The sequence below is a fragment of the Oryctolagus cuniculus genome, chromosome 2, assembly GCF_051225735.1.
Source record: "Oryctolagus cuniculus isolate XC-2025 breed Fujian yellow rabbit chromosome 2, ASM5122573v1, whole genome shotgun sequence".
Classification (NCBI taxonomy): Eukaryota; Metazoa; Chordata; class Mammalia; order Lagomorpha; family Leporidae; genus Oryctolagus; species Oryctolagus cuniculus.
Genome location: NC_142868.1, coordinates 5,675,410 through 5,692,818, shown reverse-complemented (window position 1 = coordinate 5,692,818; position 17,409 = coordinate 5,675,410). Strand labels below are relative to the sequence as shown.

The window sequence follows — 17,409 nt, the reverse complement described above, 5'->3', positions numbered from 1 at the left end:
GAAAAGGTCCCTCCAACAGCCCACTTTCCAAGGGTGAACACAGAGGCTATGCAAACACCTTGCTAGAAAATGGACAAAGATGTGTACAGATAGAAGAAATGCAAGTGGCCCAAAACTGTCTGAAAAAATAATAATCTTTCAGTCTCAGCAATCATCAAGAAAGAGAAATGGATAAAATAAGGAGTCAATTGCCAAGTGATCTTAAAGAATGAGTTCCATGGTGGGAGACACGGTGAGACAGTCACTGCAAATTCTATGGATAATGATAGAAATGAATATGAATTGGCACCAAAAAGCGACTAAAATTAGGCAACAAGGGGCCTACAAGGTCTATTCTATTTGGCCACTCTGTTGCACTTGATAAAGTCCCTTCATGGAAATATTCTGAGAGACTAAAAATACAAGCAACAGAATTTATAATTGTCAAAAATACCTCAATACTACCTCCAAAACATCACATAATCAGTCAATATCTAAAGATATAAAATGTATTTAGGATCTTATGCACTTAGGCAACATTTAATGTATATTTGTCTCAATGTTTGTGTACATCTGCATGATATGCCTATGTTTCTGAAAATCACCAAAATTGGATGTGTGATGTTGACTTCTATGTGTTTCTGCATGCCCTTCCCTATTTTCTTTCTAAAGATACCATAAACTGAAGTCTACAGCAATGCAAACAGAGAAATGGCATAGGCTACTGGTGAGTGCCCACTCCTCTGAGCAGCTGACACTCACTCTGGCTGTCTTTTCTTGTCCTAGGTCATCGCCTCACCTGCCTCACCTCAGTGGTATCCCAGGTGAGTCACTGAAGCTGTGGGAATACCTGCACAGATCTTCTGGGCTGTTCTCTACATTCGTTTCTGATTTTCCTCTAATGAAAATACTGACCTATTCAAAACGGCATCAGCTGCTCCCAACCGCACCTCAAGTTACTGCTGCGGCACCGTTGGTTTGTGACGTGCACAAGCTTTGGAAGCTGGAGAGTGGGAATCTTGGCTTTCTGGGTATTAGCTGTGCAACCTTGGAGGAAGCACAGATCTCTCTGAGCCTGGGTTCCTTTATCTGAGGAATGGACATAAGTGTCCTAAGTGCCAGTGTTGTGGCTACTAGTTAATGTTAGTTCAACTAAACTCTATATAATGAGATCCCACAAAATATTAAGGTGAGTGGTTCAGCAACTACGTTCTGTGCTTGTCTTGTATCTCAGAGCCAATTTCGTAGTACTAGGCAGTTAATAGGAGCCCAGCAAAGTTTGAATAAAAGTTATACTCTTCATTTTGGCAGGCAGAGAGAGTTCCAGAGAACATACCTAGAAAGCTGATTTCTGGACATAATGACTGAAATGTGACAGAAAAAATGAGAATAGTTCAGAAAAAGCATGCAAAGTAAGTGATCGAGTGGTACAGAGTGACACAGTCAGCAAATGAATCTGAGTTTATTATAGAACACGTTGGAGCACACAACCAGCTCTCAGCAGGTGCACAGCACTGAGCAGAATGGGGCAGATCACTCATAACCAGCTCTCAGCAGGTGCACAGCACTGAGCAATTTGGGGCAGATCCTGGGGTGTGAGTTTATGCAGGGCCTGAGCACCTAGCTAGTCTCTCACAGAAATGATTTTATGAAACTTCCCAGACAGATCTAACTATGGCTGTGCTGTCTCAAGAGGGGTGCATTCTAATTGTTCTCAAGTCTTTGAGCTCAGATATACCACCCCCTTCCATGAGCCTATCCCCTGGAGGGAGCTGTAGGAAACCATGCCTGGAATGAAGTTGCTTATCTGCTGTGGTGGCTGATGCCTTAGGAAAACACGTGGGTAACACAGCAGCCAGCTGTGCACCCCTCCCCCTTCTATCTTGCTTCCCACCGCAGTGAAGACAGAGAAATCTAATAGGTGGGGGTTCCACTTCCTGAACAACATTCTAGAAACACAAGCAGGAGAAAAAAATAAATCAAAACCCCCCAAGAAGCCAACTGAGATTAAACTGCCTGGGCCTGCCCATACCCACGTGCATCTATACCCTGCCAAAAATACTTAGCAGCAAATCACGACCGCCCCGCCTGTGCGTACTTATGAACCACGGCAAAGCCTGTTAAAATAGAACAGACCTGCCATAATCAAGGATGCGCATGGGGATTTGCATAAAAGGATGCACATCACAGGGTATTTATAACATTCCTAGATACGTCAAGTTGTCTGCGGTTTTTTTGCCATGGGATTAATTGAAAATATGATGGGGCATACATGGGGGGAAATACTCTGTAGCCACTGAAAATGATAATGTGAAGCACCTTCATCAGCCTGCATATGTTGATGGTGTGTTTTATGATTAAAAAAAGTGAGCAAGAAAACAGTGAATATATTGGGATCCTATACCGGGGGACTTCAAAACATTCATGGAAAAATGGAATTAATAGAGAATACACATTTTCCATAAACTTCTTGAAGTTTCCTTATATACAGAAACTATACATTTATATGTATATAGTGTGTGTGTGTGCCCATGCAAATGAGTCAGTGATTTCACTAAAGTCAAAGTTTTACAGTGGCTGTCTTGGTATTGTGGCACTGTAGTGATTTTTATTTTTTTCGTTAGGCATTGCTGTGCCTTATAATTTTTCAACAGTAGCATATACTCGTATTTTTCTATACTAAAAAAAAATCTACTAAAAAATAAATTCTTAAAAAAAGAAACACTCCAGGCCTGAAGATACATTCTGTATTCAAACTTGCACAATCTGTCAATGTCAATACCTTCTCACAGGCATATATGGAAACAGCAGTGCTGTGCTTTTCCATAAAATAAACTCACTCAGGAGTTCTCCTGCCACCAAATAGTGAAACTGGAGAAGGGAGCCCTATTTAGAAAGTGGGTCCTTCTGTCTTAAATCACCATAACAATAGAAACCCTGACAAAGATAGATGTTGACTGATTCTATTAAACAGGAAAAAATTTCCTTTTGTCAAAGAATATTTGATTTTTTTGTTGTTGTTTCCTAAGTAAAGCCATGTTGAAGGTTGATGATTTTTCTCACTTTGGAAAGAAAAATTAGTATTTTAAGAATAAAAGGAGAGGCGAGTACAGAATATGTGAGTATCCACTGTCCCCTGCTGGCCATTTATAGACATGTCAACATCGTATTAATTCAGCAGAAGCCAGGCTCAGATGAGTTCTCCCCAAGATGCTGGGAATATCGGTGACCACAAACAAATCGGAAAAAGAGAGTTGACTTGCTGGGACAAGGTGCTCATGCAGTTCTTGTAAACAAAGCCACAGTTTCAAATAACCCCAAGATCTGTAACCACAAAGACTGACAACTGTCCTCAAATTCAGTGTGTAACGAATCACAACTAAAAATACACAAAAAATACGGAAATTCACACATCATTTTTCATGATATGCATTTTCATGAACTTTTTAAAGATCTTCCATATATATGGATTTCAACTTTTTTGGCTCCATAATAAACTTGTCTTTAAATTCCATTCACCAGGAACTGTTTAAAGTAACCTCATATTCTGAAGCCTACACCAGGGTTTATACTTTGGTTGGTCTGTAGTAAGCCCAAGAAATCCTTAACTTTAACAAGATAAATTCAATTCAGGTAGTTCTAGGATTTTTTTTTTTTTTAAGAATCACTGTCTGATGCTAAATTAAGGGGAAGGGGGATGGGGAACTGTCAATTCTAGACTACAAACATTTCATGTGAATTTCTGAGAAGCACCCAAAAAATGGAATGAGAGGCAGCTGCCTCACCTATCACCAGTCACTCTTCCAACCCCTTCATTCACTCAACCAATCTGTGGTAAGCTGGTAATATGACAAAAATGACAACCAGCTCTGGGCACAGGGTTTTTAAAAAAGAAAAGTGGAAGAGGACATGGAAATGGAAAGGTGCTAGGGACCAGGGAAGGACTGGCCAGGCTGCAGTTTCAATGCTGTGCTTTGCAGGAGAGAGAGGAAGAGAATGTGTGAGGACTAATCAGTGAGAACAGTAAGCCTGTTCTCCAAGTCTCCAATACACCGTTCCTGTGCAGCAATTCAGTGAGTTTTGACTATTTGTGACTTGAAGCCATCAGCTCATAATCTTCCTATCAGGGGACTGATGTCCAGCAAATCTTTCTCTCTGGGTGGGTAGCTGGATAGACAGACATAGAAAGATAGAATAGAGATGGGCGCTGGGTTCTAGTCCCGGCTGCTCTTCTTCTAGTCCAGCTCTCTGATGTGGCCCGGGAAGGCAGTGGAGGATGGCCCAAGTGCTTGGGTGCCTGCACCTGCGTGGGAGACCAGGAGAAGCACCCTGGCTTCAGATCGGCACAGCACCGGCCGTAGCAGCCATTTGGGGGGTGAACCAATGGAAGGAAGACCTTTCCCTCTCTCTCTCTCTCTCTCTCTCTCTCTCACTGTCTAACTCTGCCAGTCAAATAAAAAAAAAAGAAAGAAAGAAAGATAATTGAATACACACACACATGGTCTTCATGCAATGTGTATATTATGAAAAATTATACCTGGGTTTCAATTCTTTGCACCAAAATCAATGTACCTTTTAATTTATTTTTGAAATACCCTCCAGTATTCTACATATAACATAGAATATAATGTAGGTATTTCTGTCTCTATTTCTCCCTCCTTCCCTTCCTCTCTCTTCCCTTCATTCTCCCCAATTATAAGCTGACTGGACATCAGACTCCTTTCCTCAGACAGCACACAAAGGAATGTAAGAAAGCTCAGCTCTCCTTTCTATTCAGACATGGTTGATGCCAAACCAAAGATGTCCCAAAGTTTGGAACCTGCCAGGGTAGAGGGTTCCAATCCTGGTCCCATCAACCTGAGATGAAAGTCTATCCACAAACACCTTGTAGGTCCTAGAAGATAAAAGCTGAACAAGGCAGTCCAGTGCCCAGGAAAGAGCCCAAGGCTCTCTATCTAGAGCCCAGAAGTTAAATTCTGGTTCTCTTACAACGCCAGCATGCTCCAGTACCTGGCCATGATGGAAAGGATAGAAAGTAAATGTCCTGGTTTGGGTCAGGTGATTTATAACTTGTCTGGTTCTGCTATAGAGTGCTGATTCATTACACTCACTGTACAGATAAGGCAGACTGAGGCCAAGAGATGTTAGTGTGGAAGGAAGTCAGTGGAGCGGAACTGAAACCCATAACAACTCACTTGCGGGGGCAGTGTGACAAACACTCCTGGCCTCTCTTCTTTCATCTTTAAACGAAGGGTCACCCAGACAGTGACCACTGAATCCTTCAGCCTCAGAGACGGAGCAGCTCCAACCGGTGTGAAGGATCAGCAGGTAGATGTCAACAGAGTTGAACACTGAAAGAGGCACACATTTTGCTTAAAAATGAACGCTAAATAATGAGCAGGTTCCTAATATAGCTCTGAATGCAGTGCTAACGATCTGGGTTGTGTGAGAAAAATTTGGTCATGAAGCTGAGCTTGAAAAGACAAGCACAGAAGACAGCATCTTGTCAGTGGGCGCTGCGCCAGGCAGTCAGTTTGTGGAATTGAGAGTTGATGTTCGATGTGGATGCCATTGGCCAAAACTCCACAGCTATGTTGGGTAGATACCAGTATTCCCATTCTATTTCCATTCTAACATTAGTTAATGGGGCTTTGGCCTGAGTTCATATCATGTGAAAGTGATGGGGCCAGGACTATAAGTTACTACTTCTCATGGGTTTCCATGGAATGCTCATCTTCTTCAGGCCTTTGACCAGCAATGGTTGAACTCCAATCTGGCCTCCAGAAGGAGAGAAAATGCGAAGGACTACAAGGCACTTCAAAAAAAAAAAAAAAACTAAACACTTGTGGGGACTTAAACATCGTACATGTTTGATTTCTTTTGTTCCTTCCTGTGTAAGTTAAGTCCAGAAGTGAGCAATCAAGACTCTTGGGCAGCTCTGCTCCTGCAAGTCCTCAGAGACCCCTGCTCCTACTGTCACACTGCTCCCCTTCTTGCACTGGCCTCTAACCTGCAGCCTAGAATAGTCATAGCCACGCTCCAGGCCGCAGGATGGAGGATAAGAACAGGAAGAAGAAACAAAAGGTGTTTAACAACTTCAGGAAGTTTCTGGGAAATTGCAAGTTGATGTTCCACCTGGATTCCACTGACTCAGACTCAGATGTGTCTGGGTCAGTGGACTTAGCTGCAAGGAAATACGTTTGTAGTAGTGACTTTCAGTGACCATGTACTCGGCTAAACCTCAAGGTGTTCCTCTGCCTGACAAGAGAGGGAAAGTGGATGTGGGGACCCACAGCCATGTCTACCAGAGGAGGCAGTGATGGGTCACTCGGAGGCACTGACCCCTCAGTTTCCACCGTATGTTTATGAGTAAGTCCAGCTGGTGGCCTGTGGAGTTGGAGCCAACCCTAATCTTTACTGTACCCCTCAACCGTGCACTTCCCTGGGTCTTCCCTTGTGCCTAAAATGAAAATGGAAGCTGGGTTTGCTTGGAGAACCAGTCGGGCATGAGAAACCCGCTGTCTTTGTTTTCCAGAGAAATAGAAAGTTCTCAGTCTCAGCAGGCTCCCTAATTTTACTTCACTTCTCACATCAGATAAGCATATTCTTGTCAATGGGACCTGCTGGGAACTCTTTCAGGCCATGATTTCCTCTGAATGTGAATATCTTATGGCAATTGCACTTGGAGGCTCATTCAGCTACTCTGTCCATGGAAAGGCACTAAGTCAGGGCATAGACACAGACCTGAGCCAGGTACCTCCAGGGATGTGAGCTGGCAGAGAGAGAAATGAACTCAACTCCAAATACACAAGGTATGGGGATTTGCAAGCAAGGTGGGGTGGGTGCATGTCAGTGGGGGATATTCACTGACAGGAAATCTCAGCTAGAGTTTTGTCTAGGAGGGGATCTCTGTCCAGAGAAACCTGCAAAGGAAGTGGTCAGAGATAGATGCCAAGCGGATGGTGCTGGGCCTTGGTGTCCACACAGGGGTCTAGACAGTAGGTTGTGGGTCAGTAGGTGATATGGACAGGCAGTTTCAGAACCACATTTAAAATTGCATCTTCAGATTCTTCACTGTTAGTACAGATAGACTGGGAGATGAAGATATGAAAAAGAGCATTACCTAAAGAAGGGCAATGCATACACAAAGAAGCAAAGAAGCAGTCAGATGCTGCTGTTTTACTTAAGTGCCACAGAGAATGAGACAGAAAGCAAGTGTTTCAGCAACTCAGTGAGACTCAGGTGGCCTCCAGTGTGGCCTCCAGGAGAGGTCAGAGGGAAGCTTCCCCAGAAGGCAGGAAAGTAGAATCTCGCAGGCTACTGAGCCTCTGGGAAGCAATGGGAAGGTGGGAGAAGGTGAAGACTCCAGGCAGAATGACACAGGCTCACCCAGAAGGGGCATGGAGTCTGTGTGGAGAGCTCAAGAGAGTCTCAGGCTGGAATGCTGGCCTTGGGCAAGGAGACCCCATAGGTCTCAGAGAGATGTTGGTAATGGCCACACTCAATGAGGCCAATTTCCTGAAATGAAACTATATTGAACCCTGAATTACACACTGGAGGTGCTTTCCTGGATGACAAGGGCCAGAACGGATCCCCAATAATTCTGTACTCATTTGCTCCTCCCAGGCCAGCTGGGCTGAAATGGGTGACCTTATTAACTTCACTCAGTTCACAAGAGAGTACACATTACTGCTCTCAACAGCTGGAAAAATGTGTGGGTTTCTCTGCCAGGGATCTCAATGGAGAAGTAATTGTGCAGGATCAGGAAGGTATCACTGGTGAGCCAGGGTAGTTGGAGCTGCCCCTTCCACCAGCAGGGTGGGCTGAGACAGGGCAGATGCACACCGGATTCTGCTCCTCCAGTGGGTAACACTTCCCTTATCCACTGGTCTGCAGCAAATTCCAAAGAACTGTTTCCACTGAACCAAACTTTCATTAACTTATACATTACACCCTACAAAAGCCTCAGGCATGCTGACACAACTCACAGCTACTTATTTCATAGTTCGCTGTGGTGAGGGAATTCAGGATAAAAGGACAAAAGGTTCAGAAAATAATTAAGCCACAACATGATCAGAAACACCCCTCATACCATGGTGCCCCACAATACCTGGACGCAGTTCAGAAAAGTGTCTTAAATTTCTTAACAGCCAAAGGAAGACGGGAAATATAGTGTCTTACAGAAATGAGGTTTTCCACTAAATCAAAAGTACCCAGCTTCTGTTCCCTCAGGACCAGAAAGTTCTCACCTAAGCACCAACAAAGAGAAGGTGGTAAGAACATGCGCTGCATTTAATAGTCCTCAATACAGACCGAGAGCACAAAATGACAACACAGCTTAGGAAAAGGAAGCCTATGAGGAACAAAACAATCCACGGGCCACATGAGCAGTTCTGTGGTCATTCTGCAGCATCTGAAGGTACCATTCAAAATGTAAGTTCCTGAGTGGGCTGCCTGGCCTCCAGCAATCTAGGGGCCAAATGAGGGATCTGAGAGTTGAGAAACCACAATGGAACAGTATTTAATCAACAAACACCTTCCAGAAGCTCCATTGCTCCGTTGCTCCTTTGTGGGACTAGAGCCTGGAGCCAGGGATTGCAGAATGAGAACATATGAGTCCTGCTCTCAACAGGCTGATTGCCTCTTCAAGGAGAGAGATGTGTAGAAAGATGACTGTAACTACATCACACTGGGTCTTAATGGGGTGGGGGGAGCACATGTCACCATGAGATGCTGGGGAGTCAGGACATCTAGAGCAACTGGGGGCAGATCGGGGGACCTTCCAGCAACCTCTCAGTGAGAATTTTCACCTGCTGTAGCAAGAGCAAACCTTCTTGCCTCCATAGCCACAATGGCTATTTAGTGTGAGTTTCAGTTGATTTTCTTTCCTCCTTTGCCATGGCGCCTGTTTTGTAAGATCAACAGGTAGAAATGGAAACATGGAACTGTTCACAACAGTTTTGAAAGATTACGGTCAAGAAAAATTCATGGAAACAGACACAGGATTTCTGGAGAAAAACAAGAGCCCAGTCTTGTCAATGTTTTGAGCTGCCTCTGTGATGGAAATAACATCTGGTTCCTTTTTATTGGCAGGCCAGTACCAGACTATTAAAAAGCCTCCCCGGGATGACGTAAGTCACTGTTTCCCTTACCTATTCTGCTAGTCTTTGCTGCTTACAAAGTAAGTGGCTTTTCTCAAAATATGCAGTAAATTAAAATTAAAAAAATACTTTCCCAAATAAAGTACTTCATTGGCAGGGAAAACCGCATTTCAATTCTTGAGTACAAAATTGTGTTCCGATTTCCCAACGATAAAATGGAGATAAAAATTAATTCACATGGCCATCATGGAGGTAGAATAAGATGAAAAAGCCAGCACACCATGCTGACAAGTGTGTTAGGAGAAATGCAGTTCAATGATCTACTTCAGTTTACTTTGTCAGAAATCCACAGTAAAATTTTAAATGGAAGCAAACTTTCTGGAAGGTAATTTCACAGTATTAAACAATATAAAAATATCCATCTTCTTTTTGGCTCATGCTTGGGAATTTAAACTAATGAAATCGACTAAAATTCAGATTCATATTAAAAGATATTCACTGACATTTTATAATAATATGTTTGAATATGTTAAGACATATCCATTTTATGGAGCCATTTGCAATATTTACAATGAATTTTAACAATTAAAGGAAAATATTTAAATGCATGAAGTTGTTTTCCTTAAACAAAATTAAAAGAGAAAAAAGAAAAAAATTCATAACATTAACTCAAATATCTAGTATTACAAGAAATTTTATTGCTAAGTTATATATGAGATCATCAAAAAGTTCATTTAAAATGTTTTATGAAAAACTTATGCATGTGGCCGGTGCCGCGGCTCACTAGGCTAATCCCCTGCCTTGTGGCGCCGGCACACTGGGTTCTAGTCCCGGTCGAGGCGCCGGATTCTGTCCCGGTTGCACCTCTTCTCTGCTGTGGCCAGGGAGTGCAGTGGAGGATGGCCCAAGTGCTTGGGCCCTGCACCCCATGGGAGACCAGGATAAGTACCTGGCTCCTGCTATCAGATCAGCGCGGTGCGCCGGCCGCAGTGCGCCAGCCGCGGCGGCCATTGGAGGGTGAACCAACGGCAAAAGGAAGACTTTCTCTCTCTCTCTCTCACTGTCCACTCTGCCTGTAAAAAAATAAATAAATAAATAATTTGAAAAAAAAGAAAAAAAAGAAATAAACTGGATTTTGCATAGTCTTGATCATGCCTCCTGACACCTTGCTGAATCATTCTTTCTAAATTATAATGATTTTTAATGGATTCTTTTGGATTTTCTGCATTCAATATCATCTCATCTGCAAACAGAGTCCCTTTCTACATTTAAAGCTTGGACCCAGCCATGTAGTTGAGAATAATCTGTCAATTTTGAAGTCAGGTGACTAGTAACCTTAATTACACCTGCAGTGTTCCTTCACTGTTTAAGGCTTGATTAAATAATCAGCAATAGGAATATTTAGGGAGCAAGTTTATAATTCCACCTAGCATAAGAATTAAACTCGTGTTTGACTCCCAGCTCCAGACTCTTAGATATTTTTTTGGGCCGGCGCCGTGGCTCACTTGGATAATCCTCCACCTGCAGCACCAGCATCCCATATGGACGCTGGGTTCTAGTCCCAGTTGCTCCTCTTCCAGTCCCGTTCTCTGTTGTGGCCCAAGAGGGCAGTGGAGGATGTCCCAAGTGCTTGGGCCCCTGCACCCGCATGGGAGACCAGCAGGAAGCACCTGGCTCCTGGTTTCGGATTGGTGCAGCGCCAGCCGTAGTGGCCATTTGTGGAGTGAACCAATGGAAGGAAAACCTTTCTCCCTGTCTCTCTCTCTCACTGTCTATAACTCTGTCAAATAAAAAAAATTTTTTTAAAGTTTATTTTTCAGGCTGGCGCCGCAGCTCACTAGGCTAATCCTCTGCCTGCGGCGCTGGCACCCCCGGTTCTAGTCCCGGTTGGGGCGCTGGGTTGCTGCTCTTCCAGTCCAGCTCTCTGCTGTAGCCCGGGAAGGCAGTGGAGGATGGCCCAAGTGCTTGGGCCCCTGCACCCGCATGGGAGACTAGGAGGAAGCACCTGGCTCCTGGCTTCGGATCGGCGTGGCACCATGGTCGCAGCACGCGAGCTGTAGTGGCCATTTGGGGGGTGAACCATCGTAAGGAAGACCTTTCTCTCTCTCTCTCTCTCTCTCTCACTATCTAACTCTTCCTGTCAAAAAAAAGTTTATTTTTTAAAATATTTATGTATTTCATTTGAAAGGCATAGTTGCAGGGAGAAAGAGAGAGGGGAGAGAGAGAGAGAGAGAGAGAGAGAGAGAGAGAGAGAGAGAGAGACTGACATTGAGAGAGAAAGATCTTTTATCCAATGGTTCACTCCCCAAATAGCCACAGTGGCCAGGGCTGGGCCAGTCCAAAGCCAGGAGCCAGGAGCTTCTTCCAGGTCTCTCACATGGGTGCAGGGGCCCAAGCACTTGGGCCATCTTCTGCTGCTTTTCCAGGCCATAGCAGAGAGCTGGACCAGAAGTGGAACTGCCAGGACTAGAATCTGCACCCATATGGAATGCCAGTGTCACAGCTGGAGCTTAACACTGCTCTACTACTGGCCCCAGACACTTAAATCTTTAACTTGAAGCTAAAAAAAAATAAAATAAAATAAGAACTTGATGGTGTCTTCCTAGCTAGCACTGTAGCCTGCACCATGCGTCAGCATTCTGCATTCCTTTGACTCACTCAAATGTCCTGACCACTTAGGAAAAAGGCTTTGCTGCAGCCCTGGATGGAGCAAAAGGCCACAGAGATAACGCCTATGAAGATCCCGAGTGTCAGATGGCAGACACATGGCCACTGGTGAAATTTTTACCAGCCAGGCCCATAAAGGAATCTGAATATGCAGGTACCACTTGGGGGTCTTCCTAAAGTCTGAAGACAGATATCCATGCTGTGATGATGCATAGTAATTACAGGTGCAGATTCTGACCAACCATAGTGATTACGTGTGCAGATTTTATCCAACCCTGGGTTAAAATCCCACCTCCATGGCTTACCAGCTGCATGACCTTCTCTAAAACTCCTTTTATCTGAAAACAGGGTTCATAATAGGACGTATCACAGAGAGTTTCCTGCAGGTTATATAAACAATACTTGTGGAGTTCTCAGCACAGAGCCAGACCCCTGTGGTTGCTAGCCCTCACTGATCCAGTGTCCTTCTTGAGTAAGAACAGCTTTTGGCCGTGGCAGAGAGTGGCCAGGCAGGCATGTGGGCAACATGGGAAATATTAGCATGGAGCTTGCACTGAAGGGAGTAGAATGAAAGGCAGACTTTTTAATGTGGTTGATCATTTTGCAGATTGTCCTAGGGCATGGCAGCAAAGCCACCTTTGGTAAGAGTAGGAAAGACCTAATTTCACATCCACCGTGGCCTCTTTCAAATTGAGGTACATATTTGGCTCAGCAAGCTCTCTGAACCATACCACAGCACACCACTGCAAGGGGAAAGAGGAAGCAGTCATGATTTCTGAAGGCCAGGCCTGCTGAAATGAATCTACAGAATATTTTTTGGAGAGAATCATCTCACAAACAAAGACAATAATCTTTTCATGCGTTCAACAAGCATTTACTAAATATCTGTGCTGTGCTGGGATTAATGAAGGGACACAAAGGCAAAGCATAACACATGACCTTCAGGAAGGTCACGATCCAGTGGCAGAAATAGATCAACAGATAAATTTGATAGACTACATCAGGTGTATGCTATAGAAATGAGAACCAAGGGTCAGGTGTGGGTGAGTGGAATCTAGGAAGATTTTTTTGAGGGTGTGGTGTGATGTGGCACAAAACAAAGTAGTTTCTCAGATGACAAAGTGAAAGATGTTCAATACCTTGGCATTTACTGTGTGCACCAAAAGGAACAATTTCTGCTCTTCATGCCAGTTTCCTCATCTGTTAAGAGAAAGCAGGATTTTGGGCCTCATATTTTTGTGAGCATTTGATTTGTCAGTGTGCAAATATTTTGTAAACGTAGTGTGCTAAGTCTACATAAGGTGTGATTTTCATATTTTTCTCTTTGCAAAGATACACGCTATTTTAAGGGTGTGATGGATCCTTCCATTCTGCCAAATGTCAAGACCTCCATCCCCACAGAAGGGCAAGCCTGGAACCCATGGACAAGACTGGAAGAAGTGAGTAAACACTGGACCCTGTGAAGCAAACACATGTAGGGCACATCCTAACCAGCTGGGAGCAGCCCCAACCCTTCTTCCCCAAGGCATCTCCTTGGGTGGTGAGCAAAGCAAGTTCAGTGAGGTGCAGAGGAGCGACTTAAATGACTAACAAGTCTACCTCTCTACAGAATAAACATCTAGAAGGAAGTAGAATTAACACTTGCTGAAAATTTACTGTGAGCCACGCGTCAAGCTAATGACTTACATATAGCTCATCTAATGCTTAGTCTTTGGAGCAGAAATTTCGACTCAAATCTGATAACAATACATTATTTCACCCAGACTCTCAGCCTATCATTCCTAGTTGCTGACTGAATTGTGATAAGTCAATCACGTGACTTCTCTGAGCTTCTTTTTAATTTTATCTACAGAACAAGAATGAGAAGTCCCACCACGCTTACTTCCAAAGCTGTTTATGAAAATATCTGTTAAACATCTCATAACATGTTCTAAACATATATAGGAAGAGATTTTTACTTTTAATAAAATATTTCTTAACTTTCTTAATGTAGAAATACATAAAATATTCATTAATTCCCCCAGGATTTCAGGGTTATTTATCACAACATTTTGATGTATTTTGTGTCAGTATTTTTATGGATTTTGTTTAGCTAAATATTTTAGGTATTATCTTAAGATAATATATTTTTAATTTACAATTATAGACAAAGTCTTAATGTTCCACTAAAGACTTCAACAAATCTATGCAGATATATTTCTTACAGGAGGGCTTTTTTCACATTGAGTTCTAGCTGTAAAACAATTTCCCATGTGACAAACAAGGATTCACAAGTGTAATTTTTATAGATATATCATAACCCACGATCGGATTTTTTATTATTTTACTTAACCATCTAGTGAAAACATTTGGAAGGCTTTGGCACATCCTGTGAAATTTCCTTCCTGAAAATTTATTTCATTTAACCCTCTCAGAAGCTCCCATGGGAATATCCACCTCGTGGACTCTCACTGATTACTTTGTTCATGTTTTTTTAAGAAGATTTTTCTCTGTTAATTTCTTTTTTAGCTTGCACTTCATCCATTAGTTAAGATGAAAATGCTTTCAAATACTCACATTATTTCTTGTGTGTTATCTGGTCACATTGTTTATCAATATCACTTGAATTCTAGTGTTAACACTGGCAATGCCTTAGTGCATTTTATGCTGCTACTAGAGAATACTTGGCATTGAGTACTATATAATGAGCAGAAATTTATCCCGCACAGTGCTAGGGGCTGGGAAGTCCTAGATCAAGGAGTTGGCATCTGGAGAGGGACTTCTTGATGTCTCAGGTGGTAGGGGATGATATCATGTGACCAAAGGGCAAAGAAAGAAGAAAAGGGCCAACCCCACCCCTTTTTTTAACAAACCCACTCCAGTGGGAATGAATTCACTACCACGATGGCAACAATGTGAGCGTGAGGTCCTCATGGCCTAATTACCTCTTTAAAAAAAGGATTTATGGGGCTGACACTGTGGTACAGTAGGTTAAAGCCCTGTCCTGAAGCGCCAACATCCCATATGGGCTCCAGTTCTAGTTCCTGCTTCTCCACTTCTGATCCAGCTCTCCGCTATGGCCTGGGAAAGCAGTAGAAGATGGCCCAAGTGCTTGGGCCCCTGCACCCATGTGGGAGACCTGGAAGATGCTCCTGGCTTTACATCGGTGCAGCTCCGGCTATCTGGAGAGTGAACCAGCGGGTGGAAGACCTCTCTCTCTGTCTCTACCTCTCTCTATAACTCTGTCTTTCAAATAAATAATTTATTTGATTTATTAATTTGAGAGGGAGGGTTATTTTATTGATTGATTTATTTAAGAGGGAGATTTATTTATTTATTTGAGAGGGAGGGTTACAGAGAGAGAGAGAGGGAGAGACAGAGAGAGGTCTTCCACCCACAGGTTCATTCCCTGAATGGCCACAATGGCCTGAGCTAGGGCAATCCGAAGCCAGGAGCCAAGAGCCAGAAGCCAGAAGGTTCTTCTGGATCTCCCACATGGGTACAGAGGCCCAAGCACTTGGGTCATCTTCCACTGCAGAGAGCTGGGTTGGAAGTGGAGCAGCTGGGACAGAAACTGGCATCTATATGGGATGCCGGTGCCACAGGCAAAGGATTAACCTACTATGCCATGGCACTAGCCCCACCTAATTACCTCTTTTTTTTTTCTTTTTTAAGATGTATTTATTTACTTGAAACTCAGAGTTACACAGAAAGAGAAGGAGAGGCAGAGAGAGAAAGGTCTTCCATCTGCTGGTTTACTCCCCAATTAGCTGCAAAGGCCGGAGCTGTGCCGATCTGAAGCCAGGAGCTTCTTCTGGGTCTTCCATACAGATGCATGGGCCCATCTTCCATTGCCTTCCCAGGCCATAGCAGAGAAGTGGATTGGAAGTGGAGTAGCCGGGACTCAAACCGGCGTCCATATGGGATACCCACACTGCAGGCAGCGGCTTTACCTGTTATGCCACAGCACCAGCTCCACCTAATTACCTCTTAACATCACCACCTCTTGAGGCAGACATCTGATCTAAGAAGCCCACGTCCCACGGGCAGTGTGTAGGTTTGACTCCCAGCTCTGGCTCTGACTCTAGCTTCCTGTAAGTGAAGACTGTGCGAGGCGGTGGTGATGGCTCAAGTAATTGGGTTCCTGCCACCCACCAGGGATACCTGGATTGAACTTCTTTTTTTTATTTTTATTTTATTTTATTTTATTTTATTTTTATTTTATTTTTTTGACAGGCAGAGTTAGACAGTGAGAGAGAGAGAGACAGAGAGAAAGGTCTTCCTTTTCCATTGCTTCACCCCCCAAATGGCCGCTATGGCCGGCGCACTGAGGCCGTGTTGCTGTGCTGATCCGAAGCCAGGAGCCAGGTGCTTCCTCCTGGTCTCCCATGAGGGTGCAAGACCTGGGCCATCCTCCACTGCACTCCCAGGCCACAGCAGAGAGCTGGACTGGAAGAGGAGCAACTGGAACAGAATCCAGCGCCCAACCAGGACTAGAACCTCAGGTGCCAGTGGAGGATTAGCCTGAGCTAATTAGCCACAGCACCGGCCTTGGATTGAACTTCTGGCTCACAATTTCAGCCTAGCCCAAGTAGTATATGACAGAACCACTGGATGACAGCTCTGTCTCTCTCTGTCTCTCTACCTCTCAAAACAAATAATTCAAAGTTCTCACCCCTTAGTATTGTTAAAACGCCTGTTAGATTTCAACACAACTTTGCAGACAACAAACATTCAAACTCTAGGAGACAAAAAAAGTACAAACTGTATGCCAAGCAATGTCATTTACACAGAATGTATCTCATAGAGATCGAGAGAACAAGTTGCAGGATGAAATGTTGAAGTTCCTTTATACCCAGGCACTGGGCTAAACACTTCAATCATCCACCCACCAAATTCAATCAAGGAGTGCATCTCCAGGATCTGCCAGCATCAGACACTGTACAGACTCTGGGGACATCTCAGTGAGCAGAAATTCCCTGCTCTCATGAAACTTACATCCCAGTGGAAGGAGACCAACAACACGTATATATGAAAATAAATAGCAGATAGGTAATAGGGCAAGTGATATGTAATTAAAGCAGGGTAAGGCAGACCAGGGGAAGCATTTCCTAGCACCAATCAGACTGAGTGAATGGCACTTCAGCCTTAATAGAACCTTGCACGGTGAACATCAGCCCCATTTTACCAGATTCCAATTTATGAGCTCTGTGCCTTTGGGCCAGTGACCCACGCTCTCTGGGCTTTCACTATCCTCTCCATCAAATGTCATCACTGACACAGGAATACATGGACAGCACAAGGCCGTAAGTCAGGGGCGTCTCTGAGATGAGAGGGACTATGTTAGCTCCAGCTGCCACAGCTCCTTTACACAGGAGAATTTCAACAGAAGTCAGTGAAACGGATGAACAAACTTCCAATCATTTGAACTCAATCCCAGAAAACAAATGGTTGTTAATGGAAGAAGAGCCAGTCTTGCTTCTGTTCCTACAGAACCTTGTTTTCAGCCCAGCCTTCAAAGTTCTCCTACTCACTAACAGTGTTTGCTACGTCACCAAACTGCAGACGGGGCAATACAATGGGGCGCAGCTTGTCAGGGAGGGCACATCTCCAGACACTTGGCACAGTGAATAAAATGTGCTCAGGGAACACAGGATTTCACAGTGAGTGGACTAGGCGCAGA

General features: G+C 43.9%; 1 protein-coding gene and 1 pseudogene across 2 annotated transcripts in view; one reads left to right on the top strand and one right to left on the bottom strand.

Annotated features, from left to right (window-relative positions):
* Window positions 1-17,409, top strand: part of CLNK (cytokine dependent hematopoietic cell linker) — a 192,877-nt gene that overhangs the window by 115,127 nt on the left and 60,341 nt on the right. The window contains exons 4-7 of the mRNA XM_089326849.1: window positions 766-803; window positions 9,073-9,110; window positions 11,760-11,901; window positions 13,080-13,186. Coding sequence (XP_089182975.1) covers window positions 766-803; window positions 9,073-9,110; window positions 11,760-11,901; window positions 13,080-13,186 — 325 coding nt within the window. The remainder of the gene's footprint in view (window positions 1-765; window positions 804-9,072; window positions 9,111-11,759; window positions 11,902-13,079; window positions 13,187-17,409) is intronic.
* LOC149127679 (small ribosomal subunit protein eS12 pseudogene) overlaps window positions 1-17,409 on the bottom strand; it is a 117,719-nt pseudogene that overhangs the window by 40,302 nt on the left and 60,008 nt on the right. The gene's annotated exons all lie outside the window — the stretch shown is intronic.